We start from the raw sequence: 23323 nt of genomic DNA, 5'->3' as shown, positions 1-23323 counted from the left end.
GAAGAGTGGGCAGGGCATAAACACTGGAATCCATCTTGCAAACATTTCGTCCCATTTGTTCAGCATTCACCATATCCTGCGTCCCGTCGAGCGTCATAGCATCCCTTTGGAATGCTGGTTGAAGTCTGTTGCCTGTTCTCACCACCTTAAAATATCGCTATCTGCTTTGGAAAGTGTACACTCTGAACTCATTGACAGAAGGGTTTTTTTAGAGCCCATACATTCAGGGCGGAAGGATCGCTGTTCAATATAAGCGCTTGAACACGAAGGGGTGGCCGTACCAGCTGAGACAGGGCTATGTTTTGCTCTAGTGAGTGCACTTTGCCTTCCATGATCGAATTTCTGTGGCGCATCCTCTCCTGTTGAAAGCCATACTGTCAATGGTTCTGATCTAATCTCATTTTTGCTGCAACCTTAATGAAGTGCGCGCCTTCGTCAAAGCTGCGACCTTGTCAGATCAGTGCTTGTGCTCTGCAGTCTCTGGAACAGTGCCTGAGGAGCCTGTGATCAACAGAAGTAATGGGCAACTTTTTGAGAAGCGTCTCATCGAGAAGCATGTTCAGGTGAGCCTTCACCACACACTTGTACCCGGAGTTCATTTGTGTCAACCTGTGTCTGCCCTGATAATCAGGATTGTGGTTGAAGAAATGCTACCATGCAGGAAACTGGCAAGGATCCCATCACTGGCGAACCTGCTTCTTTGGAAGACTTGCTACCCGTGAAGACAAACAAGGCTGTGAAGCCAAGGCCGTCTGCAGCCACCAGCATTCCAGGCTTGCTCGGCCTGTTCCACAATGTATGTGCTTCCTTCTCCGCGCAGACATCCACAGTGTTTTCTGACAACAGCATGTATTTTCAAAAAATGACTTTTTCAAGCGCTCACTTTCCAACTAAGTATTTCATGTGGAAAACAGGAGTGGGATGCGCTCATGCTGGAGTCTCACCAGCAACGCATCGCCCTGATCCAGTCCAGGCAGGAGCTGTCGCATGCATTGTACCAACAGGATGCTGCCTGCCGCGTCATCGCAAGGTCTGTGTGCTTCCCGGTGCATTGCAAGTGACGCTTTTGCCCTGCACACAATCACCTCTCATCTGTCTGTCGGACCCTTGTCGAGCAGAGAGCGCTCCTCCCTGGAAGACCTTTGTCTGTCAATCTGCGCTGCATGTAGCAGGGTACTCATCAGCTGCAGGGGTGGCCTGTCTGCCCTAGAAGAATCCTGCGAGCTGTTTCAAGACGACACCTACAGATGCCAATGCTGGGGGATATGAGGAATAGGGCTGAAGGGGTGCTGGGCGGTGTGCTGCCGCAGGTTGACGCGAGAGCGCGATGAGGCCCGATCGCAGCTGGAAAATGCGGTCGCCGTTGCGCGCTCGGATCTGGCGAACGGCAAGCGCACAGCCGAGGTGGAGGGCGAAGAGGAGCAGCCTGCTAAGCGGGTGCGCCACACACCACACGCACTCACCAAATATGTCTTGCATGGACCTGCATTGCAGAGTCGACATCTGTGCCTTATCCTGTGCCCCAATGCTCTTCCAGAGACTTGCAAGGATGGCAAAGGGTGACAGGAGTGTAGTGACAGTGTCACCCCTTGTCAACTAGGGAAGGCTACTGCCAGCAAATGGGCCTTTTGGGCATCATCGGAGTTTTCATCAGCGATGCTCTGTCCTGAGAGCTGTGTGACTGGGTGGCAGGCTAAGGCGGGCATCCCTGCAGAAGTGTCCAGCGAAATGCTGGAGCACAGCAAAGCGCTGTCCAAGGGGCGTAAGAAGCGGATCATGCCTGCCAGCCTCGCCACACCCCAGGACATCGAGGCCTTCTCCCTCATCAGCAGCCACCCCCTGCACAAGAGCACCAAGGTGCGCTGCATCCATCTGGCCAATGTTCATTCAAATGCCCGTGGGAGTGATTTAGAATAGAAAATTCCCTCAGGGAGCTCGAGTCAACCTCAGGTCCCGTGCAGATGCATGGCACTGGGCCTCTTCTTTTTGTGTGGTTGTGTCCTCGCTGAAAAGATCATAGCACTTGGTAAGCGACATGCGCTGAGGCAGCCAGTGTGCATGCAGGGAGGCATCCTGTCCATTGACGTCGCTCAGGACAACGAGAACCTTCTGGCGACGGGAGGCGCTGACTCAGTGGTGGTGCTGTTTGACCGGGAGGCGTCGCGCATCCGCGCCTCGCTCACGGGCCACACCAAGAAGATCAACAGTGCGCCCTCGTTTGTTTTCTCTACCAAACACATGGTATATTGAGGTGCATGCACCCGTATCCTTCACCCGCATCAGTGTTTTAAATATCAATGTTGGGTCTGCAGTGACAGTGAGGCGCCTCGCTTCATGCAAGCATTGCTTTGCTCCTTTTATCATGCTGGGGTACCTGTTGCATGCCCGCAAATGCTGACAGTTGCTGAGGGTGAAGCAATGTTTGCGACAGGTGTGAAGTTCTTCAAGGACTCCTCGCTCCTGGTGTCGGCCTCCGCCGACCACACTGCGCGCATGTGGCGCGCCAACGAGGACGGCTCCTACTCAGCGGCCCACGTCCTCACGGTCCGCCTCTCACACGCGCCCGCATTGCGACCATAGATTCTTGGAACATCATGGTGTGCATGTTGCTCGCTTTGCCAGCTGTAGGGCAGAGCGAGAGGAATGCAAATTACGTGGCATGCTGGCTTCTGGTGCCTGAAAAATAAGCGAGAGAGAGTTGGGCACACTTCACAATGTGAAGGTTTTGTTGCTGGTGTGCAGGATCACAGTGATGAGGTCACAGCCGCCACGCTGCACGCCACGGGCTCCTACTTTGTGACCGCCTCCCTGGACGCGACATGGGCGTTCTATGATATCGAGACAGGCACCTGCTTCACTCAGGTACCCACCTCACTGATATGCTACCATCTGGGCACCTGTGGTTCCTTTTCTCTTGCAGTGGGTGGTACCATGATCAAGGGAAGACAAAGCAAGTGCTGTCTTTCCTTTGGTCGTGAAAGCACAGCTCTTGCACTGTCTCTCTCATGGCACCACTCGAAATGCTGTGCTGCCGCATGTCAAAAGAGATCTGCTGATAGGAAGGGAGGGGTGTGAGATTGCCTGTGGCTGGGCGCAGGTGCCTTCCGCGGGCGCCGGAGAGGGCTACACCAGCGCAGAGTTCCATCCTGATGGCCTCATCCTTGGCACAGGCACAGCAAACTCCCTGGTCCGCATGTGGGAGGCGCGCCAGTCAAAGGTGCGCATGGCTGTGGGCCTGTCTTTGTCCCTAGCGCACATCTTGGTCGAAGTTCTGACTGCTTTCATGCGCAGCTCCATTCCAGCGTGGTCTGGGCACACCATACAAACACTGCCATATTGTCTTTGACTGCACGCACACTGAGAGATTAGCATGCCACTGCTTCCCGCCCATACAGAGCATAGTGGTAGACGTTTCCGTGGGCCATTTCCCTGACTTTACCACTGTCCGCAAGGCAGAGCCAGGGCAGCAAGCGGCTGCAAAACGTGTCACTTGCAAGAACGTCACAGAACATTGCAACACAAAACGCTAGACGGCCGAACGAACGACCAGGCGACATCAGCAAATTTCAAGCAATATATATGGTGAGTGCGATGCGTGCAGGCCGTGGCGCGGTTTGACGGGCACAAGGGAGCGGTGCGGGGCCTGTCCTTCAGCGAGAACGGCTACTACCTGGCCACCGCGGCCGACGATGGCGTCAAGGTGTGGGACCTGCGCAAGCTCAAGAATTTCAAGACGCTCGAGGCTCCGGCCGGCACGGCCGCCGGCGCGCCGCTCGCCGTCGGCTTCGACTTCAGCGGGCAGAACCTGGCGATTGGCGGCAGCGACGCGCGCGTCGTCGGCGTCAAGCAGGACTGGGCCGCTCTCTTCTCACTGTCGGCCGCCCTCGGCAACAAGGTGCGCTGCGCTGCAGCATTTCTGTGCACGGCCCTCTCAAGTGGAATGAAAAAATCTATGCCGAAAGCGATACCGAGTACCCCAATGTGCGTTTACTTGAGAGTGTTTGAAACAAGCAGGGTTCCTGCAGATGTGCATGACAGGCAAGTTGCCAGAACTTCCTGCATGGCCCAATGTCTGAGGCAGATAGTAGGGGCCCTGGAAAGCGGGGAGGCAACTGGGTCTCTGAGCGGGAGCAATGTCTGGCTAGGAAAGGGAAGCTGCATGCTTGCCACCTGGCACTGCAGTCTATACTGTCTGAGCGCTGAATTGAGTGTGTGTGTCCAGGGGGTGTCGGCTGTGAAGTGGAGCCATGACTCGCGCCATCTGTTTGTGGGTTCCACGGACCACAATCTGCGCATCTTTGGGGGCGATGCATCTGCAATGGCCAGCTAGATCAGCTGAAGGCCCTGAGGAAGCTTCTTTCGTTGGCCCAAGGCCACATGTGCAAACTTTGGCAACTGGAGACCGGCTGAGTTGACAACTTAAATGCTGTGGGGCTGGAGAGTAGCAACAGTCCAGAGGCCCTTGTTGCTGGAAACATTCCAAGACTGCAGCCCTGCTGTGCCTGTTGCTCTCTTTGGACCCTCCCTGCTGCATGTCGTGGTACACAATTGACTATAGAATGCAGCAACATAGGAGATCACTTTGTTGGGAACCTGTTCAGGATATCGCTTGGATCAGGATTGCTTGTGCATCACTTGCAGAACCCATCAAATCAGCAACATCCATGATGGTGTTGAAGTCACCATAATCCAAGTTCTGTTGTCCAATATCTGATTAAAGGATTACATTACTTCTCACTGAGACTGGGCAGGTTCCAGTCGTGCTCATCAACTTGGCGCTATTGGCATGAACCCAATTGCACACCGCATCCCCGAGGAGGCAATGCAATAACATTTGGGAAGCTGGGCGCAGGAGAAGGAAAAGGTCCATTGTCAGTCGATAGATATCTTTAATCGGCACTTGCGAGGCAGCCCTTTCTACTATCTCCTGGCGCTCGTTCTGCCTTGATGTCTGCATTCCTCTTGCTTAAATTGGCATAGAGTGCCAGCAACTTGCTTGAAGTGGATGCTGATCACTCAGGATCTCCTACACTTTGCTATCACTTGCGCCATCGACTGCGCTGTACATTAAGTTCCACTTCATGATCATGAGCATGCTGATTAACATCATGATACCATTCCGTCACATATCTTCAAGCCTAGTCTAATCCTAGGCCTACAGAGCTGCACAAACACGCTATTTCTAAACACCATTTTTATCTTCTCAGCTTTCTACCACAGTTCCATTTCCTCTATGGCATTGCAAATAAATCGGGTTGGTGCAATTAAATATGTCCTTCATCCTTTCTGGCGTGTCATCTCGCCCATCTTGTTTGATAGGCATCAGGTACCTGAGGATGTTGTTGAGCATCCATTATACTATCGAGCAGAGACACCGGATACACCAAGACTAATGCCGTCAGTCGACCTTTGACACTGTGAAAGTGACAGTATATAAAAAAAGGCAGGAGCCTATGCGGGCACTTGCTGTTCCCAATATGCAAGCACCAGACACCCAAACACCGGTGCTTGCATCAGCCACCTCAGCCACAAGCAAAATCGCTCACAATTTTGCAGTCAGGATTTGTCCACTACAGACACAATCATACATTCTAGAATCGTCACCAAGTTCTGTCACATGTTTGATACAGTAGTCATCGCTCTGGTTGGTCTATACAGTCTTTTGTGGGCGCACTCAAACATGGCCCAATAAGTTTGCTGGAGTACTCCATGCCGATCACCAGAACATTCATACAGAAATACAGCCTGCAGGCAATGGGACAGCAGCCTCAATCGGCAAGGCAAGCGCCTGCACTTTTTATTAATCAGGGAGCACGCCACAATCTCCTTTCGACTGGCTCACAGATGCGCATGGGCAAAGTGCTGCAGTGTCTGCTCCTGTCGAGAAACTGCTTGCATGCATGCGCATCTTCCCCGCCGCGGGCTCTACAGCTGATCTATTGCCCTCACTTGCCAAAGCTGGCCATGAGTAATGGTCCACTTCTCACCACCTACATCCTTCATTATGCACATCTGCCACTTCCCCTGGACTCCTTCAAACAACCCATTCCACACCCATGGGTGACTCAGCCGTCTTTCTGCACCCCAATTGTGCAGCCGACACGGCAAGCCATGCCACACATCCTCACTACCAGCTGGGACTCATGCACCACCTTGGGAGCTTCTTGTGCCAGACGCCATTGTGATAATCGCCTGGCGGAGGAGTGCTGATACACTTACCATCTAAGCGGCATGCCATGATAACTGACCTGGCTCGGCGCAAAAGATTACTCGCGCATTGCTGCTGCTAATCTTGGTCTCCGCATGCATGCTGTGCCGAGTTGGCAGTGCATGCTGCCTTCAGCGGTGCCAGGCCTTGTGGAGCATCTGCTTGATGGTGATGCCACTGCCCGCCACAGAGCTGTTGGCCTTCAGCCGGATGGCGGGTGTGACGTTGCGCGCACAGGGACTGTCCGAGGCTGTGCCCTGCACACAAAGCAGCACTTCTCAGCGGCTGCCCACAGTTGGTGGAGCTCTCTGCAATGGGAGGCGGCGGTGGCGATGAACCAAAATTGACTTCGTGGCTTGCTTCCACATGGGAATCTCCGCCGCTGCAGTGTCGAAGTGGCCGCAAGCCGGCATCATGAGCTGCCAAGGAGGGACTTAGAGGTGCACCACAAAACACAACAACAGTGGGTCCGCACAGAGGCACTTGCTTGAAGAATCCCTAGTCACTACCCTTCTTCTATCGGTAAATTTGTTTTATTTCGAGCACCCCAGCCCTTGTTTTGCAGCTCGATGTGGATGTACGCAGGCCTTATCTCTTTGGCCCCATTTTCTCAGGTGCTCCCCTAGGTTGGGCAAACTGAAGACACTGCAGCGTCGCACCCCGCGACAGGCATTGGCCTTCTACCAGTCATTGTGTGAGGAGCAATGGCGCACCTGCGAGGGGGACAGCAGCATGGGGCTGCCCTCGCTCTGCGCAGAGGAGCCCGGCCCAAAAGAAGCCGTCGGAGACATGACAGGGGAGTCTGACGTGGATATGGCCTGGATGCGCGAATTAAGCTGCGCCAGAGTCATCGCTCCATCCGTGCCCTATGTGTCACACCAACACTCCCGTCAGCCGCGCACAAACCGCCTTGACAGAATGGAGCCCTTGTGTGCTGCTGGGCGGTGTTACTGGGCATAAGTATGGCTGCATTGAGGCTTTAGGCTGGAGTAAAGGCAATGGTCATCTGCAGCTCGGTGCCCAGCACACAAAGCTGTACCGCTCATGGGCGAGCCAGATAGCACGGCACCAATGCTGCTCCAATTCCTGCACGGTTGCAGTGCAAAAGGGGAGGCAAGACTGGGGGCCCATATGTGTGGCAGGGGACGTGCCTTGACGATGCTGAAGGGCCTGAGGGTGGATGATGGCGAGGGTCGCGCATGAATGGCGGCGGCCCTCTGTCTGCGCAACTCCTTGGGCGGCAGCGCCTCCAGCACCGGAGTTGTAGCAGCCGACCCCGCATCCAAACCTGTGGCCGCATATTCTCAATTTTAGTGGTTTGCACGTAAGTGGCACCAGGCTTGGTAACAGAAGAGCGGGAATACAAGACAGAGGGTTCTTATGATGCATAAGTATAGTGTAACGTAGAGCGCCTCCGTCAACTCAGTGAGCGTAGGCTCCTGCACGAGAGATTCTTGGTCTCTACGCTTCATCTATCTCTGAAAGTGCTCTTGTTTTGAGCTCCCCAGCCCTGTATTTGCAGCTCGATTTGCATTTTGGCAGGCCACAACAATGATGGCCCCAAATTCACAGGCACTCCTCTAGATTGGGCGGACTCATGTAGTGCATGCCACAAGAAGTCTGTTGTATGCTCTCCCGCATGTGTAGACCGCAGATGCCTAGCTCGAGCCCCATTGAAATCCAGAGTCTCAAAATTGATTTGCTGGTCAACGAAGTGCATTTCTTTCGTCCAACATCAGGTGATGCATCAGTTGCTGGGATGCAGCAGGGGAGCATCGTTTCGCGGCTTCTTTGAGCAGTAAGGGGAGGGACGGGCAGTCAGCACATAGCCGGCAGAGTTGGGCTCACCAGGGGCCTGGCTGAGGGTGGGGGATGCCACCAGGTCCACTGGAGAATGCCTCAGCGAGCTTCCAGAACTCCTGCGGCCTGCACAAGCACCAAAATCGCGTCAACTCCAAGAGAGAAAAGAGATGGGGCCGGAACCGAACCTGAGAAAAGACCCGGTGAACCTCGACACCGCTTGGGCAGATCGCATATGGGCAGCAGGGAAAGCTATCACAGCCGTAAGATCCGCAGAGCAAGCATTCAGTAAGGGGTGTGTACAAAGAACACTGGGCACTGGGCAGTCCTCTCATCACATGAGCTATTGGAGATGCAGGACTGCTGCCTTGTGTTTGGGAGGCTGGAGGATGCGCACCCTTGTGGTGACCTGCGCCGGAAGCTGCGGAGAACTCCTCGCTGGTAAGCGAGTCTGAGGTGGAGGAGTTGTGGCTCAGGTCTGGCGTGGACCGCGCGCGTTTGCAGGCCTCCTCCAACAGGTCCACCCCGCTCGGCCGCTTGTGCAAGTGCCCGCTGCCCGCGCTGGTCAGCATTGATGCCCTCCGCATCTCCCCTGCGCCAAAGGTGTTTAGTCCGCCCAATCCAGAGGAGCGCCAGGAAAATGTTGGGCCATCATTGTTACAGCCTGCCCGAATCCAGCTGCAGAAGCGAGGGGCTGGAAAGCTCGAAACAACTGCAAACTCACAGACTGATGAACAGCAGAACCTAGCATCTGTTCAAGGAAAAGCCTACGTGCGGACCACTCTAGGTATGACATCTTTGCCACTGGACAGGCGCTCAGGTGCTGAGCATTTTGATGTTTGCAAGTGCTACCCGTGGCCAAGTATGCCGAAGAAAGACTGGAATTACTGTTAGTGCCACAGCAGGAGAAGGGACAGGGCCAACAAGGACAAGATTTTGAGCCGTCATGAACCAAAACCTCAGGGAGTGCGCATGAGAATAAGGCGAGCCTATGAGGTGCCCCATGCATCACTAGGCCCCTTTGACACTGATCTACCTTGCGTGTCCTGCACATGGGGGTGTCGTGCTTGATGTGAAAGAGCGGAAGGCTAAGCACCCTCTTGTGTAGACACAATGCTGGCGGCTGCGCTGCCAAAGGGTGGGTAGGGCACGCTGTCTATGAGCATCCTACTGCTGCTGTTCAGCGCTGCCTGGGCGAGGCTCCCATTTGGAGGAAGGGGCGCAGACGAGGAAGTGAAGGGTGACATTGGTGTGCCTGCAGTCAGGTGACGGACATCAAAAGCTGAGCTTGATCGTTCTTTTTATTCAAGAGATGGCCAGGACGAAGCACGTGCAAACCGTATGCACCAGATGTGGAAGCAGTCAACACCCAGCAGTATGTAAAGTCTATCCTACGGGGCTCATCCACACAGCCATAATACAATTTGGCGGAGAGAATGTACGCACGATAGACCCCAGCACCGTACAGCATCTTGAAGTATGACTGAGAACGAGGCACAAAGATAGTGGTGGATGTCCCTGGAAAGGGGACAGAATGGTACGTCAAGAGCATCTGTGGGCAGCCTGGTCGTATAGACGCACCTTGCTCTGAGGAAGACCCCTCCCCGAGTCGGTGCCACGCCCGGCAGCCAGGGCTCGGTTGGAGTTGCTCAAGGTCTTCGTGCCCCCTGTCGTGACAGCAAACCACCCCTTCAGTGATGACAGAGATATAATGGCCCATCGGCTCTTGTATGTGGAGCGGCGCACAGCATTGCCCTTGCCCTGAGCATGGTGATCAGGTTCCGCAGTCTGACAGGCTCGCCATCTGGAAGAGAGCTGGCCAACCGACTATGTGCTCGCCCCAATCGCAAAGAACACGTGTGATGCAGTGCCAGGGGCATAGCCTGCTGCATCCATCACGCCCTTCCAAAAACGGTCACCTTGTGACCAGGCCACCAGGGTTTTCGGTTGCAACATACCACGCAAGGTTGAACGCGAAGCTGGTGAAGTCATCGTCTGCAAGACTCAGCGGATCTGCTGGCTCCCCCTCGCGTGGTGTGAAACCCGAAGGCTGTGGCCCACACGTCGCTAGGCTGGGAAGCTGGTCCAGACAGCCTGTGGGCACGGTCACATCAGAGGATAGCGGCACTAGGTCGCATCTTCCATCGCCGCAGCAATCCACTTCAACAACACCAATGATTCGGACGGCACCTGAAGGCCCGAAAAGGGAGGATGCAGGCGGCGGCGTTCCGAAAGAACGGCACAACGTGTGTGGGCTTGGAAGGCCACCATCAGGGCCGTAAATATGGCCCTGCCGACGGGGTGCTGGGCCTGCACAGGGCCACAATATTGAAGGACAACTCACAACGTGCTTTATGTCTATTTACTCATACTATGAGAGGGAAAGGACTCACTGCTCAGCATTGCGCAACCACTTGCATCCATGTCTGATGGCTGCTTTGCCTGACCCCAGCTCATGTCCCCGATGGCCACCTTCTTGCAACAAGCTTTGAATTAGGAGTTCCGTGCCCAGATGATGATGCGGTCGTTTCAATGCGCTTGGATTGTGTCTTGGATGCTGAGAAAATCAATCAATGGGGAAAAATCCACATCGTCCCATGGACCAGGCCCCCCAACTGGACCGGCCCTTGGGGGACCCTCCAGACGATGCTAGTCCCAAATTAACATTTTGCTTTTGACAACAGCATGTAATGGATGACTTTGATCAGTGGGTACAGCGATGCCAACTTTCATGGACTGTGCTTGCCAACAGCCGTTGGACAGACACGGCCATGGCCATGCATGCAAATAGGTGCATGCGCATACGCATGCCGCAAATGTGGCTTTCAGCTTGGGCCTGATCATGCATGGGCAACTTAACCCGCAGCTCGAGCGCTGCCATGCTAGAAATATCAATACAATCTCACAAATCACTGCAACTTGCCTTGCCCAATATCAACAGCCACACACGGCTGGTAAAAGGCGCTGGGTCTCTAAATGGGGGGCCTTTAATATCCATTAACTCGGAATCTGGACTACAGCAGCTACTTGGCTGCCATGGGAGTCACGGCATTTCACACCAACTGTCCAGTACCACCACATAAAATTCTGCCTACGAGCGCTTGATTGCCATTGGTTCATCCATGAAGCCCTGAATTGATATTCGAATAGGCTGGGAGCCCCGGCTGGGGCCCATGTTGAAGTGACAAGATATCTGATCTGGCAGAGAGGATCAGAGGATCTTTTACAGCTGTAGGGAATGAGTTTTTCGTGTAATGGTTGAAAAGCAGTCGCGTGCTCTGTACCCTACTGCTGGTGTCATCCGCATGACCTCATGAGTCCGACTCATGAGTCATGACTGTCATGACCTCAGCTGGCAGCTAGCTGATCAGATAAGCTAGGCATGATGTGGCGACTGTGGCCAGGTCACCCACAGTGCTGGAGAGCATTCTTGAAAGCCGTCACGGGGGTTCATTGGGTACTACCTTGGGTACTAGTAGTTACTTGTGATACTTGTGGAGACTCCCATGATGGCACTGTCAGAAGTTGCCGAGTTGATTTGCTGTGTTCATGCGGTGCACATGCATGCTGCGCAGCAGCTGTCTACATATACGCAGTTCCTTGGCTCCTGCCCTACCATAATCCCACATGATTGACTTGGGAAAAAGGCAAGAATCGCTTGATACGCTGTCACAGGCTTGCAGAGGTGCCGTGTGCAGGATCCTGCTTTCTGGTTAAACAAGAAACACCTTATTTAATGAATCTGTCTCTAAAGGATATGATACCTGGTTACCAATGATTGCATTTATTGTGCTCCAAGTCTGCCAACCTGTCGCGCGCTCCAATCGTAAAGCCTCGTCCGAGGTGGCCGACTGATCTGACGTGAGCAGCTGACGGGGAGATTCATCCGCCGCACAAAATACGCTGCCCTATCCCAGTGGCAAAGAGCTCTAGCTGTGATCAACAACATCCCAAACCGCGGTTCGCGCTCTATTGCTGCTCTTTGGCCAGCGACAAGCACGGTAACGGCGACGTGAGCGCCGCACCGCGACGTTAGCGCCGCACCGCGAGCCTATTGTTCAGATATTTTGACACCGCATTCTCCTAGGGAAATCCTGCGTCTGGCGTACCACGACAAGCTGACATGCCCGTCACGCGCAAGCAGAGGACGATTGGGCACTCTAGGCCCGTATTTGGACGCAGCCTCAAGGTGCTGCTCGAGTGTCTTGCTCTCGCTCATCCTCTAGCTACTGCTGCTCCGCGACCGTGCTGCAGCAGAGGAGTTTTGGCCGAGCAATCGCATACGAGTGGTTGTTGGTGCCTCTGTATGCTTGCATAGACCAGTTTCCGTGGACACCCGAAGACGGGTGGTGTGGGCTGGGTCCTTGATGACGGTGAACAACCCTAGTTGTCTTCAGCCACGTCTGTCGCATGGTCAAAATATGGCATATCCGCCACCGGTGAAGTCTTGTGATCTCGCAGGAGTTTCATGGAGGTCCTCCACAGCTGTTCCGAGACTTGCTCGGCGAGCTGAAGCGGTTTCTGGCCATCGAGACGCTCTTCACGAAGCCAGAGAGCCCAGAGAAACTGAATCTCATGAGGAAGGCATGGGACATGGGCAAGGACCCTTTGATGGTGATGCGATCCAGCTCTCATGCGGTGAGTCCGACTGAACGCTAACTCACAGGTTGTGCTGCAAAGGCGATCTGAGGAACCTGCTTTCTCCGTCATCAGTCCCTCCTGTCAGCTGTTATCAGCGACTGACCGTTGCCGGTAGATTTGATTTAGTCCCCTATTCTGACATCAGGACTGGATCATACCTTTCCTGCAGTCTTCACTGAGGCTCTCTCTTCAGTTGCTGACCATGTATCTTCCGTGTGCAGTTGGCGAGCGCTCTTATGCTGTGGCTGAACTGCCTGCCTGAGCCGTTGCTGGCTCCTGAGCTGAGCAACCTCCTGCTGCAAGCCACCAGCATCTGCCAAGGCGGCGAGCGCCTGCATGTCCTGCAGCAAGTCTTCAGTCATGTGAGTTACTACCTGCACTTGGAGCATACATCGGCAAGCATTTAACGGCGCTTTGCCATTCCATCCAATTCTTGCCCAGCCATACCGGCTTGTGCTTCTACTGTGCCGCCCCTTTGTGCTGCATGCGTTGAACAACAAGATATTATCCCATCATAATGGGTGGCTGTCCTGTTGTTACAGTGTGTCATAGTGTTGAGGGCCTCTTGGTGGGTGTGCAGATCGACAAGACATCCCTGCAGGTGCTGTATCCACTGGTGGAGTTGCTGCACCACCACAGGCTGAACATCAGCCAGCCAGACTTGCTGCCTCCCACATTTGCGCCGCTGCTCCTGCCTGAAGTGCATTCGCAGGCGTCCCTGTGGGACACCACAGCCGCCCGCGAGGCCCTCACAGACATCCTCATCACCAACTACCGCACCATCTTTGCGGGTGCGGTCCTCTTGAGCTCCTCATTTCTGCCTGGGCCTCACTCTGGCCAGTTTGATGCTTTCATGGCGTGAGTTGTAGAGGGAAGAGGCGAATAACCTGTGCTTGCACATCATGGTTGGTTGGGTGGATGCAGGATTGGTGGGATTGTCTGCTCAATGCTAGAGCGTGGTGAGGACGCCACGCATAGGCAGTGAGCAATATTAAGGCACTCTGTGACTCCTAACGCGTAAGGGTGCCACTCATTGCACAGCCAGTGAGCAATAGGCTGAAGGGATGGATTGGTTCGCAGGTGCACTGCCCTCCAGCTTCACAGCTGGCGTGCCAGACGCCGCGGCCAGCCTCCCCGCTCTCCCCCAGAAGGGCGTTTTTGGCGGCCACGATGCCGTTGACGCACTGTTCGGCCGCGCCCGCAGCTCCTCCGATGCAGATGGCCCGGATCACATGGACTGCCACACGGACTGCGGCATGGCCATCGACGAAGCCGCCGGCGCGGACGCGGCCGTGCCGCTTGGCTGGCCGAGCGCGGGCTGTGCGAGCGAGGACGGCGTTGTCCCCGAGGTACAGGCAGAGGTTGAGAGGCTGCTCTCCGGCAGCCTGGACAGCGTGCTGTTCGCGGAGGACGACTCGCTGTTCGCGGCGCGCTGCGAGCAGAGCTTCGCGCTGCCGGCCGTGCTCTCCGGCAGCCACAGCTCAAGCTGCCGCAGCGATGATGTCAGCGACGATGGCGCTGATGACGTCAGCAGCCGCCGGGCGGCAGTGCGCGGCTCAAAGGATGTGCAGCTGTCGCCCACCTCGCACCTGCCGGAGCAGCATTTCTGCTCGCCACTCGTCCAGGATGTGCCCGCGCATGGCTCCTTCGCGTACCTGCATGCTGAGATCTACGCTGCCATGCACGTGCATGCGACGGCTCTGGATGATGCTGGAGGCCTTTGCTGGGGGGGCGCCCCTTTCCAGGGGCCCTCTGAGGCTGTCGACATGGCTTGCCAGGAGCACGTGCTGCAGAGGAGCCTCATGGAGCTGGGTGCTTGGGACGAGAGCCACCATGACACACACATGAGACAGGTGGGCAACATTTCTTCAAACATCTTCCCCTCGAATTGGTTTCTTGTGCCCATATTTGCAATCCCCTCGGTGCTGCAGCACGGGATACCAGCATGGCAGCGCACTTGAGATCCTTAGTACATATGTTGGATGTTCAAGCGCTGGCTGACTGGAGGGTTGACTGTCTCTGCAGGTCGACCGCCATCTGCTGCCCAAATCTGCGTTATGCGGCAGAGCGCATATTCCTGCAAGCTGCTAAGTAATGGCTTAGCTGCCTGTATTGGCATTGACGGAGGTGACACGCACTATGACAGAGGCGCAAGACCCACAAGCTTGATTTCGAGCAAAATTCTTTCCGATCGATATTGAGCTGTACAGCCAAGTCCTGCTGAGTCTGGTGCCAATGTGCACCTCATGCAGCGACATTCTTTGTGAGGGGTCGTGGCCTGATTAATTTTTGTTTTCTGAAGACTCATTTAGGCTCCTCTGCAATGGGGACGCCAGTATTCGAAGCAGTGGTCGCCAGGAAATGGTGGATCACACGGTGCACTGCCTTCTACGGACAGTTTTTGATGGCGCCGACAATTTTGCTGCAGTGTGAGAAGACGAGCTAATAAGGCAAGTGCAGGTCTTGCAGATGGGGTGTGGATTGTGACACCCGCCTGTGAGATTTAGGACGCAGTAGGGTGAGTCATGATGAGGCCAGCAATACACAGAAGGGTGCGGGCTGCAAAAGCCAGCAGAGATCTGAGATTGCTGACCTTCTGAGAATCCAAGCAAGCAAGATGCATGGCAATGTTTCATGTTTGGGGTGAAAGGATTAAATGAGCATGGAGTATCCATTGTTATGAACACAAGCAGAGATAATTTTAGGAGGGTTTGTGACTGGAGCTTGTGTCAGATGTCAGCTGCTTTGGTAAGACATGTGCTGCTGTACTGTGACACCTACTAGGCTGGAGAGCCAGGTCTGTGCAATCTGATTGCATGGGCTGGGCACTCCCTGTGTATTCTTTACATTCATGCTTCAAGCTGTCACAAGTGTACCACCATCCTCTCGGCGCCAATTTGGGTGCCGTGCCCCAGAGAAGATTCGTGTCTTGAATGCGTTATGGACAGATGTGGGATGCCCTTTGGATCGGCCCATGTGTCCTGCCTGGCCTGCGTGTACAAGAGTGAAGAATGTTGAGGAGGCGCATGTTTGGAATTAAATGCATACAGTTGGGTTTTCGGTGTGGTGCGAGATTTGGAATGATGACTTTAGCATTTCCTTGATTGTGATTTTGTGTGGAGAAATTGTGTGTTGTGTTCAGCTTTGGGCCATCTTGAGGCCGGCCTGCCCTACGTATAGGTGAGGGTGGGATCTGATTGGTCAGGACTCATGTCAGCGCCCTTTTGCGCGTGTAAGATTCTGGCAATGGTTTCTTGGATAATTTCTGCGGAGGGATTCACAGGTCTGCTGCTTGGATCCATCCATTCAGACCTCCTGCCAGGTCCTATCAGTGATGGAAGGTTTCAAACTTTGAATATAAATGGATACAAATATATGAGCGCTGCCTGTGCCAATACTCGCGCGCGTTCTGCGTCCGTAAGAGCTTTCTGCTAGAGCTTTAGACGTCAGGATTATCAGCCAGCGCTGGAGTCACATCTGTAGCTGCCAGCAGTGCACACGTTTCGATACCTGAAACCAGCTTACACGCATGGCATCATGCCATGATGCACATATGTGCACCTTGGCTCAAATTTCTTGTGGCAACTTGCCATGCGCATGCGCGGCATGCCTCTATTGTAATTATAGTGCAAACATCAGGCTGCGCAGCTGCAGCATGCATGCGCACGGTCTAGGCCGGGCCAGGCCGGCTCATGTGCGCTCAAGCATGCCCGCCGCCGGCTATAGCTTTATAGCCGGTGCATGCATGCATGCAAATGCTGCGCCGTTGCAACCAATTGGTCAGGTTTGAGATGTGCACGCCTGAGCTTGATCAGTGGGTAGAAAGCCAAAGCAGAGAGCAGCAAGTTATTGAGGACCACCCATCGTGAAATTTTGCTCCCTGGGGTGAGTGCATGTTGATCAAGAGTTGCTCCACGCGGATCAACCCATGTGGGCGCTGCTTTAGGCACCTGCCAGTCAGCTGCCATCAGAAGTCATCATTTAATATCCAACGAGCAGTCTTTAAGTTCGGAGCTAGAAGCATTTTTGACGGCAAACAAGAAGTCATTCACTTCAACTTCAAACTGGGCAAGCTTCTCTTTTGGTCTAAATGGCTTTCACTGCAAACTGTTTTGCTCAGCCACCGCAGACTAGAATACCGCAGACAAGCGGGAGCTGCAAAGTCCTGCCTCAGCAGCTGAAATCTTTAAGCAGTCCATTACCGCTGACACAATGTCGGCGCGCAAGGATTGCCGGCGCTGCTGCTGCAGTCGCTGGCGTCGCCATCCCTCACCCAGGGTACTCGGGGCTGTCACCGGCGCAGATTGGCCGCTCGTTGCTCAGGACGACGAGCACGAGCATGAGCGAGTCTGCTGAGAGGTTGAATAGGACTCTATCTGGCAAAGTTCTCAACGACACCGAAGCAGTCGTGCAGGTATTTGGACGACGCGTCTTGTTTGTGTCTTGTGCAATATTTCACGAAGATGGACACATGGTTTGTAGTCAATATTGTTATTTGTTCTGGAGTTCATTGTTTAGATTCTAGAATATTTCGTGCTTTTCACTGGCATATGTTGTGTCTGTGCTGGAACCTCAGACCTTCCATCCTTGACTTTTTTGTATCTCAAGGTCTTGATTGTTTTCATCTTGTCTTGGGACATCGTTACGCTACTACTATTTACCTGCCGCATAAAAAAATGCTATCTCTTCTGCTTACACCTGAATTACAGAAATTGTTGCTTCTTGCAGGTTCACTCAGCCCTGGAGCTGGAGGACAAGCTGCAAAGGCACGATGGCAAGCTGGTAGTGCTCATGTGCAAAGCTGCGTCCTGTCGTCCTTGCAAGGTGAGTCTGCCCTTGGAGCTGGCACGGTGGTTTCAGAGGTCTCACATCATAATGCTCCTATTTGCCCCTCAAGAAGAAAGGGGTCCGGGCGTCCAGCAGCAATTGCAGAGCACAACATTGTTGGGGTGTGGTGCGCAGATGTTCGCGCGGAAGTACCAGCGCATGGCTGCAGAGTTCAGCACACAAGGCGCAGTCTTCCTAGAGATTCTTGGAGATGAGAGCGCAGACACAAGGGTATGCGGCATTCTCTCTTTCCTGCCTGAAAGAGCTGTCCTGCGCCACCCATGTACACCTTGACACACAAAGTGTTGTATACACTTGCAGTTCTGACTTGCTGGAGTTTGGTGTGTGATGCAGAAGCTCATGATCAGCATGCAGATCAGGGTCACCCCCACATTCTGCTTGTTCCGAGGGACAGAAGTGGTGCAGACTGTGACGGGTGTCAACGCGGAAAACTTGCAGAATGCTGTTAGGGAACAGCTGGCAATGTAATATTGAGCACTGGGGAAATTTGCTGTGTAGAACATTGAGTGTACACTGCTATGTTTGTGCACATTCAGAGGCATGTATTTGATAAGTGGCCAGCTTGGCAGCCAAGCTGGGTGGATGGCTTCTTTGAGTAGTCAAGGGACACCCAGCGTGTGACATGGGCAGTTGAGGAGATTTGGTACCCGAAAGACTAGGCTGCCAGCATGTGGCGCTGTTCTAGCGCATGTGAACAGGCTGCATTGCATTGCCGTCTGGATTGAGTTGCTGGTTTAATTGAACCGGCAAGCAATGCTGACTTCCAGATGTGGACCTGGTGCTTACCTGAACAGGGAGGAACATTCAAACTGAACTGGATCCAATGAGGTATTGACTGCACTGTAGCTCAGGAAAGTGGATGTCGTTATTATTGTCAGAACTTTCAGGCGTTGGAACACTCTTGCTGAAATTGATTGAACTAAAAGGAGTGTATATGACATCATGTGTACATATGTGACAGCATGATGCCTAATTGTCTGCATTGTGCAACCTGCCAGAGCTAGCTAGGTTGAAGTTAGAGAAGTGGGTATTCATTCTTTCTTTCCTGCGCTTGTGATACCTGATGGAGTGTTGTAATGTGATGTACTGGTACACCAGCACAATCAGATAGAAGTGCCTGTGTGAAGCACCTGTGTGTGCTCACTGTAAGAGCAGACCAAATCTGGGTCTGCATGCAAAGCATCATATGAGCATGCATGTGAGCAGATTTATGCAAGCTGCGAGCTATGCCAACCTTACCCTTTTAAGATATGTTAAATGATAGTACATGGCTTGGAGCAAGTTTACAAGTCAGACTAGGCCTGACAGATGCGGGATGACAACATCAGGAGCCTTGTTGTCGTTGCATGTCTGAGCAGACATGTTCAAACTCCACTAGAGTGGCATGCAGGCGCCACATATTTCTGATGGCAGACCCTTTCATCTATAAGCGAGAATGGCAGCACTACTTCACAGAAGCTGAGAAAGGCAACCGGATAAGTCTAGCTTGCCATACATTTTGCTGAGGACATCATTCCCCTTTGAGCTACCATATCTGAAGCATGTGCACCGCTGCATTACAACAAATAATCATGCTGATTGCTTTTGGTGTACAGTATATTCTTCCAAGTCTTGCACCTGATGGGCTTTGGCGACGCCGTACTTTGTCAAACATACACACCCGTCCACAGCAGCAGAAAGAATGTGCCCAAACCCTGCACCATCAAGTGTAGGAAGGTGAACCCCCTGGGCCAGCATGGCAGATTGCAGGATTAAGTACAGAATCAGAAGTTCTTCCATGACAGGTGCACACGCTGAGCCCAAGAGGCCCAAGACTTTGGTGAACATGGTGTGCATCAAGCAAAGCGCCTCACCAGAAAGACAGACGAGAGCAAGCCCAGCAAGAGCTCTCGGCTCAGGCTGCGGCTATGCCTGGTGCTTGTTGACTCATACCTGGCACAGCACCCGCACAAGACAAGAGATCAACATCAAAGAGGTCAACAGATGGGTTCCCATGCGCATAGACATGCCAAGCAATCTGGCAGAAGGAAGCAGGAGATGCCCAAGTGCTGTAGTGGATATTGTGTTGGACAGGAACTTACACAAAGAACGCTGCAGTTGATGCGAGCCCAGTAAGCAATAGCAGGATCGCCAATGTCGGATAGGATGCCAGCGGTACAGGACTGTGTAACCCTGCCTGTTTTGCCTGATCCATAAAGACCAATCCAATCCTTTCTCAAATTCACAACCCAGAATCCAAAAATCGGTAGATATAGGAAAATAAATGGCACAGTATTCCATGACCAATGCGCATCTGCACCAAAAGGAGGTCGTTGATGGTGCCTGCCGCGTCTTTGATCAGAATGCCATCCACCTCTTGTCACTCACCATATTTCAGTCGCCTGGTGCAGACAGGCCAAATAAGCTGGTTTCAAGGTAAGATGATGAAGGTGCTGCACACTGACCGTTCTGCCTTTCCTCCCTACAGTAGATGATCACAACGCAGCAATCCAAAATAGCAAATATTGGCTGACGATTGACAGTTAGCAAGCTCTAGATAATAATGATAATCTTTGAGCAATTTAAGGTCGGTAAGTGAATGTTGAATGCATGGCGCCAAGAGTGCAGATGCAGGACTCAGTGAAAGTCTAAACTTACTAAGGCCATGTAGGACATCCACGTGTTCGGGCAGTGACTGTGGGTTGAAGTGGCTTGCAGGTGGCTTGCAAAGAGCTTTCCTAGACAGATCGCTTGCAGGTCGATCATGCTAGTCGGCGGCCGCGGCCAGCCGTGACTTCGGCCCAGCTGGCGGCGCCGGCGTGGGCGCCCTGCCGGCAGGGCGCCGCGCGCCACAGTATGCATCAATTGCAATGTATAGCCTTTCTGTCCAGCAGCGTCCAACGACATCTTACAAACCCAATTAGGAAGAGCATGCAGTGCAGTGCATGCATGGGCAGCGCCAGTGCTTCAGCCGCGGCGCACACTGGCATGCATGCAACCAGCGGCGCTATAGCGCATGCGCAGCTGCAGCCGTACGCCGTCTCGGCCTTCAGACCTGAAAATCAGTTGCAGAGGACTCACTTGCGCAGGAAGGTCGTTGCAGGGCCACAGTGCCAAATTCCCCAGCTAAGCAGATTCCCGTGTTGTGGACCAAGTGCCTGCTGGGCACGTGATGTCAGCATGCCCTTGCAAGGGGTGGCCTTTAGGCTTCGGGCCCTGGCGTGCAGTGAAGCATGGGCTTGCAACATTCCTGGCTGTTCAATTCTGATACAGTTTCATACAGCGTGAAGAGTTCAGAAATTGCCGATCCCAAGCGTGTGCCTGCAAAGAACATGGCAGCTGGGCGTCATGCAGCTTCCCATCCTTGGCACGACCTCTCCATAGGAGACGCAGCGCCTAGCTTGTTCAATGCTGTGATCGAGATTCCTCGCGGATCCAAGGTCAAGTATGAGCTTGACAAGGCGACCGGTCTCCTTTACGTGGACCGCATCTTGTACTCCAGCGTTGTGTACCCCCACAACTACGGCTTCATCCCACAGACTCTCTGTGAAGACAACGACCCTCTGGACGTGTTAGTACTCATGCAGGTACTACCTGACAATCGAACAATTGTTGCAAGGCATCTTGTGGCAAAAGGAATATCTTTGGAGATTGCCCTGTGGATCTTGGTCGTTGCCCACTTTGGGAAACTGCATGCCTGAGCCCATGCACATCACACCACACCGATTACGAAGTGGTTGTACTTCTAGACTTTGTATCTTTTGTGATTCGATCTGTGTGGAATATTTGGTCTTGAGCCTTGCGTGGTGTCAAATTCAATTGTTTGCCACCTGCAGAACATCAAGCACAGATGTTGTGATCCACTATACAAACAACTTCAAAAGTAAAACTTACCGGATCCACAAGTTTGACTGGTTCTGGAACAGGAGTCAGTTGTGCCCATGGCTTTCCTGCGTGCCAAACCCATTGGCGTGATGCAGATGATTGACCAGGGAGAGCAGGACGATAAGGTGATTCATGATACTTTCCTACTGGCTCTGAATCTCATGGCAAGATTCCACTCACAGAGTTTTGTTCTTTCCTGCAATAAACTTAGCAGGTGCAAGCATGCAGACATTAAATTCCCATGCAGGCATGAGTCTTTGCTCTCCCGGCTAAAGATGTTTTTGGGGTGCAGATCATTGCTGTCCATGCTGATGACCCAGAATTCAAGGGCTTTGAAGACATTGCGCAGCTGCCAAAGCACAGATTGGCCGAGATCCGCAGGTATAAATGCGTCTCTACTCGTCAATCCTGTACTGATCTGTGCATAAAATTTTAGGCTAATTCAGAGGGACATCGGGTATTGTATTGCATGGTCCCATTGTCTGCACATGCGAGAACGCTGCATGACGTCCATTTTGTCTGAACTGAAGAATTTACATTTGCTCCTGACTGCTTTTTGCAGGTTCTTTGAGGACTACAAAAAGGTGAGACAAACCTGTGATATCAAGCTCCTTGAAAGAAGCTTTGATTTTATGCAGCCTTGCACGCTTGACAACTTCCAAGTGATATTATGCCTAATATGTAGACAGTGAAATGCTGACATGACAGTCTTTGCCGGCAGAATGAGCACAAAGAGGTGAAGGTGGATGAGATTCTTGGTAGGGAGGAGGCTGAGAAGGCCATCAAGGATGCCATGGTGGGACATCATTTCTTGTCATGCCTCTTAGAAGGGAAGACTTGTACAGTGTTATTGATGCATCCACGTTTTTCTTGTATCCATGTTCCTGTCCTGGATGATGCGACTGAAGGCCTACAGTGCCTGCCAGGTTCACCAGCATGCGGCAAGTCCGGCAAGCCACCGTTCTGACATTTTTGGGGTGCCAGCAGTGCTAACCCAATCTGTGCTTGTCCTGTAGGCCATGTATGTGGAGCACTATGTACCGAAGCGTGCCAGGTGAACACACTTTGTGTTCTCAGTCTGGACGGACAGATGGACCTCCCTGTCCCCTTAAGTTAAGGAAACCTCTTGCAGAGTACAGCCTTTGAGTTCTGCCTCTTTCTCTCAATGTGTGCATTCAGATGCTGATCAACAGACATTATAGACTGAACATTTTCAGGTTGGTGCAGAAATGAATGAACAGGACATGGCGAAGTCCTCTTTAGTCATGACTGAGTCCTGATCAGGTGGTTCTCCGTTGTCACTGGTTCAGGCATTTTTTATCGACTGTCAGCTGCGAGCGTATGTGCACGGCTATTTGATGCCCAGGATGCACAATTCTGACATGCTCTGACATTCGATGTGTTTAGAGGGATGTATCGCAAACGAAACGATCAAATTCTTGTCTTCTTGCAAAATTGGATGTGCTGTCACAGCTACGGTAGCGTGTAAATATGGTAGCTAATAGCATCGTGAGCCTCATGTCATGAATCCAGTGGGGACTCGGGCAAGTAAATGCAAATGCACCCTGCCAATCCTGCTGAGAGATCACCTCGGCACTGACAAATTCTAAAAGATCTTATCGTCAGACACAGAGTACTCTAGTGCTCCAAGACAGCTGCGCATGCGAATGGATGCGGCTGATCATAGTGCTGGCATCATAAAGGTTTCCATTCGAGCGGTTTGCTAGCCTCTACATAAAGGATGCTGCTTATGACAGTCCCTCGAAGATCAAATTCATGAAGAACAAGTCCTAAGGAGAGCTGCCTGCCTCCAACAATTGGTGTACGGGATAGTACTGTGGGGAGAAACTATAGGATCACTGCCATAAAATTCAGCTCTACACCACACCACACCACACCCTCCTCCATTACTTCTGGTGAAGGTAGCGCTGCACGATTGGATGATTCAGGGGATTTGCTTCC

General features: G+C 52.9%; 4 protein-coding genes across 4 annotated transcripts; 3 read left to right on the top strand and 1 right to left on the bottom strand.

Moving 5' to 3' along the window:
- Nucleotides 1–90: 90 nt before the first annotated feature.
- On the top strand, nucleotides 91–4734 carry COCSUDRAFT_25989 (spliceosome component, nuclear pre-mRNA splicing factor). Its single transcript, XM_005643595.1, has 12 exons — nucleotides 91–310; nucleotides 478–563; nucleotides 662–796; nucleotides 915–1030; nucleotides 1311–1437; nucleotides 1699–1857; nucleotides 2065–2206; nucleotides 2432–2544; nucleotides 2743–2862; nucleotides 3098–3217; nucleotides 3602–3895; nucleotides 4223–4734. Exons 1-12 carry the CDS (start codon nucleotides 298–300, stop codon nucleotides 4328–4330), a joined length of 1533 nt encoding a protein of 510 aa, XP_005643652.1. The 5' UTR covers nucleotides 91–297; the 3' UTR covers nucleotides 4331–4734.
- Nucleotides 4735–6339: 1605 nt separating this feature from the next.
- On the bottom strand, nucleotides 6340–10889 carry COCSUDRAFT_59593 (hypothetical protein; the record flags this gene model as incomplete). The annotated part of the gene is made up of 10 exons (XM_005643594.1): nucleotides 6340–6465; nucleotides 6922–7074; nucleotides 7366–7496; nucleotides 8057–8134; nucleotides 8406–8600; nucleotides 9105–9263; nucleotides 9590–9675; nucleotides 9928–10058; nucleotides 10199–10318; nucleotides 10869–10889. The coding sequence occupies 10 exons, from the start codon at nucleotides 10887–10889 to the stop codon at nucleotides 6340–6342; spliced, it is 1200 nt and encodes a 399-aa protein (XP_005643651.1).
- Nucleotides 10890–16681: 5792 nt separating this feature from the next.
- COCSUDRAFT_54744 (thioredoxin-like protein) lies at nucleotides 16682–18590 on the top strand. Its single transcript, XM_005643593.1, has 4 exons — nucleotides 16682–17063; nucleotides 17378–17473; nucleotides 17612–17707; nucleotides 17831–18590. Exons 1-4 carry the CDS (start codon nucleotides 16740–16742, stop codon nucleotides 17963–17965), a joined length of 651 nt encoding a protein of 216 aa, XP_005643650.1. The 5' UTR covers nucleotides 16682–16739; the 3' UTR covers nucleotides 17966–18590.
- A 2218-nt stretch (nucleotides 18591–20808) lies between these two features.
- On the top strand, nucleotides 20809–22419 carry COCSUDRAFT_19937 (soluble inorganic pyrophosphatase 2; the record flags this gene model as incomplete). Its single annotated transcript, XM_005643592.1, has 6 exons — nucleotides 20809–21063; nucleotides 21403–21486; nucleotides 21654–21742; nucleotides 21924–21945; nucleotides 22083–22157; nucleotides 22378–22419. 6 exons carry the CDS (start codon nucleotides 20809–20811, stop codon nucleotides 22417–22419), a joined length of 567 nt encoding a protein of 188 aa, XP_005643649.1.
- Between the last annotated feature and the right edge of the window lie 904 nt (nucleotides 22420–23323).

The sequence above is a fragment of the Coccomyxa subellipsoidea genome (assembly GCF_000258705.1).
Source record: "Coccomyxa subellipsoidea C-169, whole genome shotgun sequence".
Classification (NCBI taxonomy): Eukaryota; Viridiplantae; Chlorophyta; class Trebouxiophyceae; family Coccomyxaceae; genus Coccomyxa; species Coccomyxa subellipsoidea.
The sequence above is the reverse complement of the archived record's forward strand: the minus strand, read 5'-3'. Positions and strand labels throughout refer to the sequence as shown.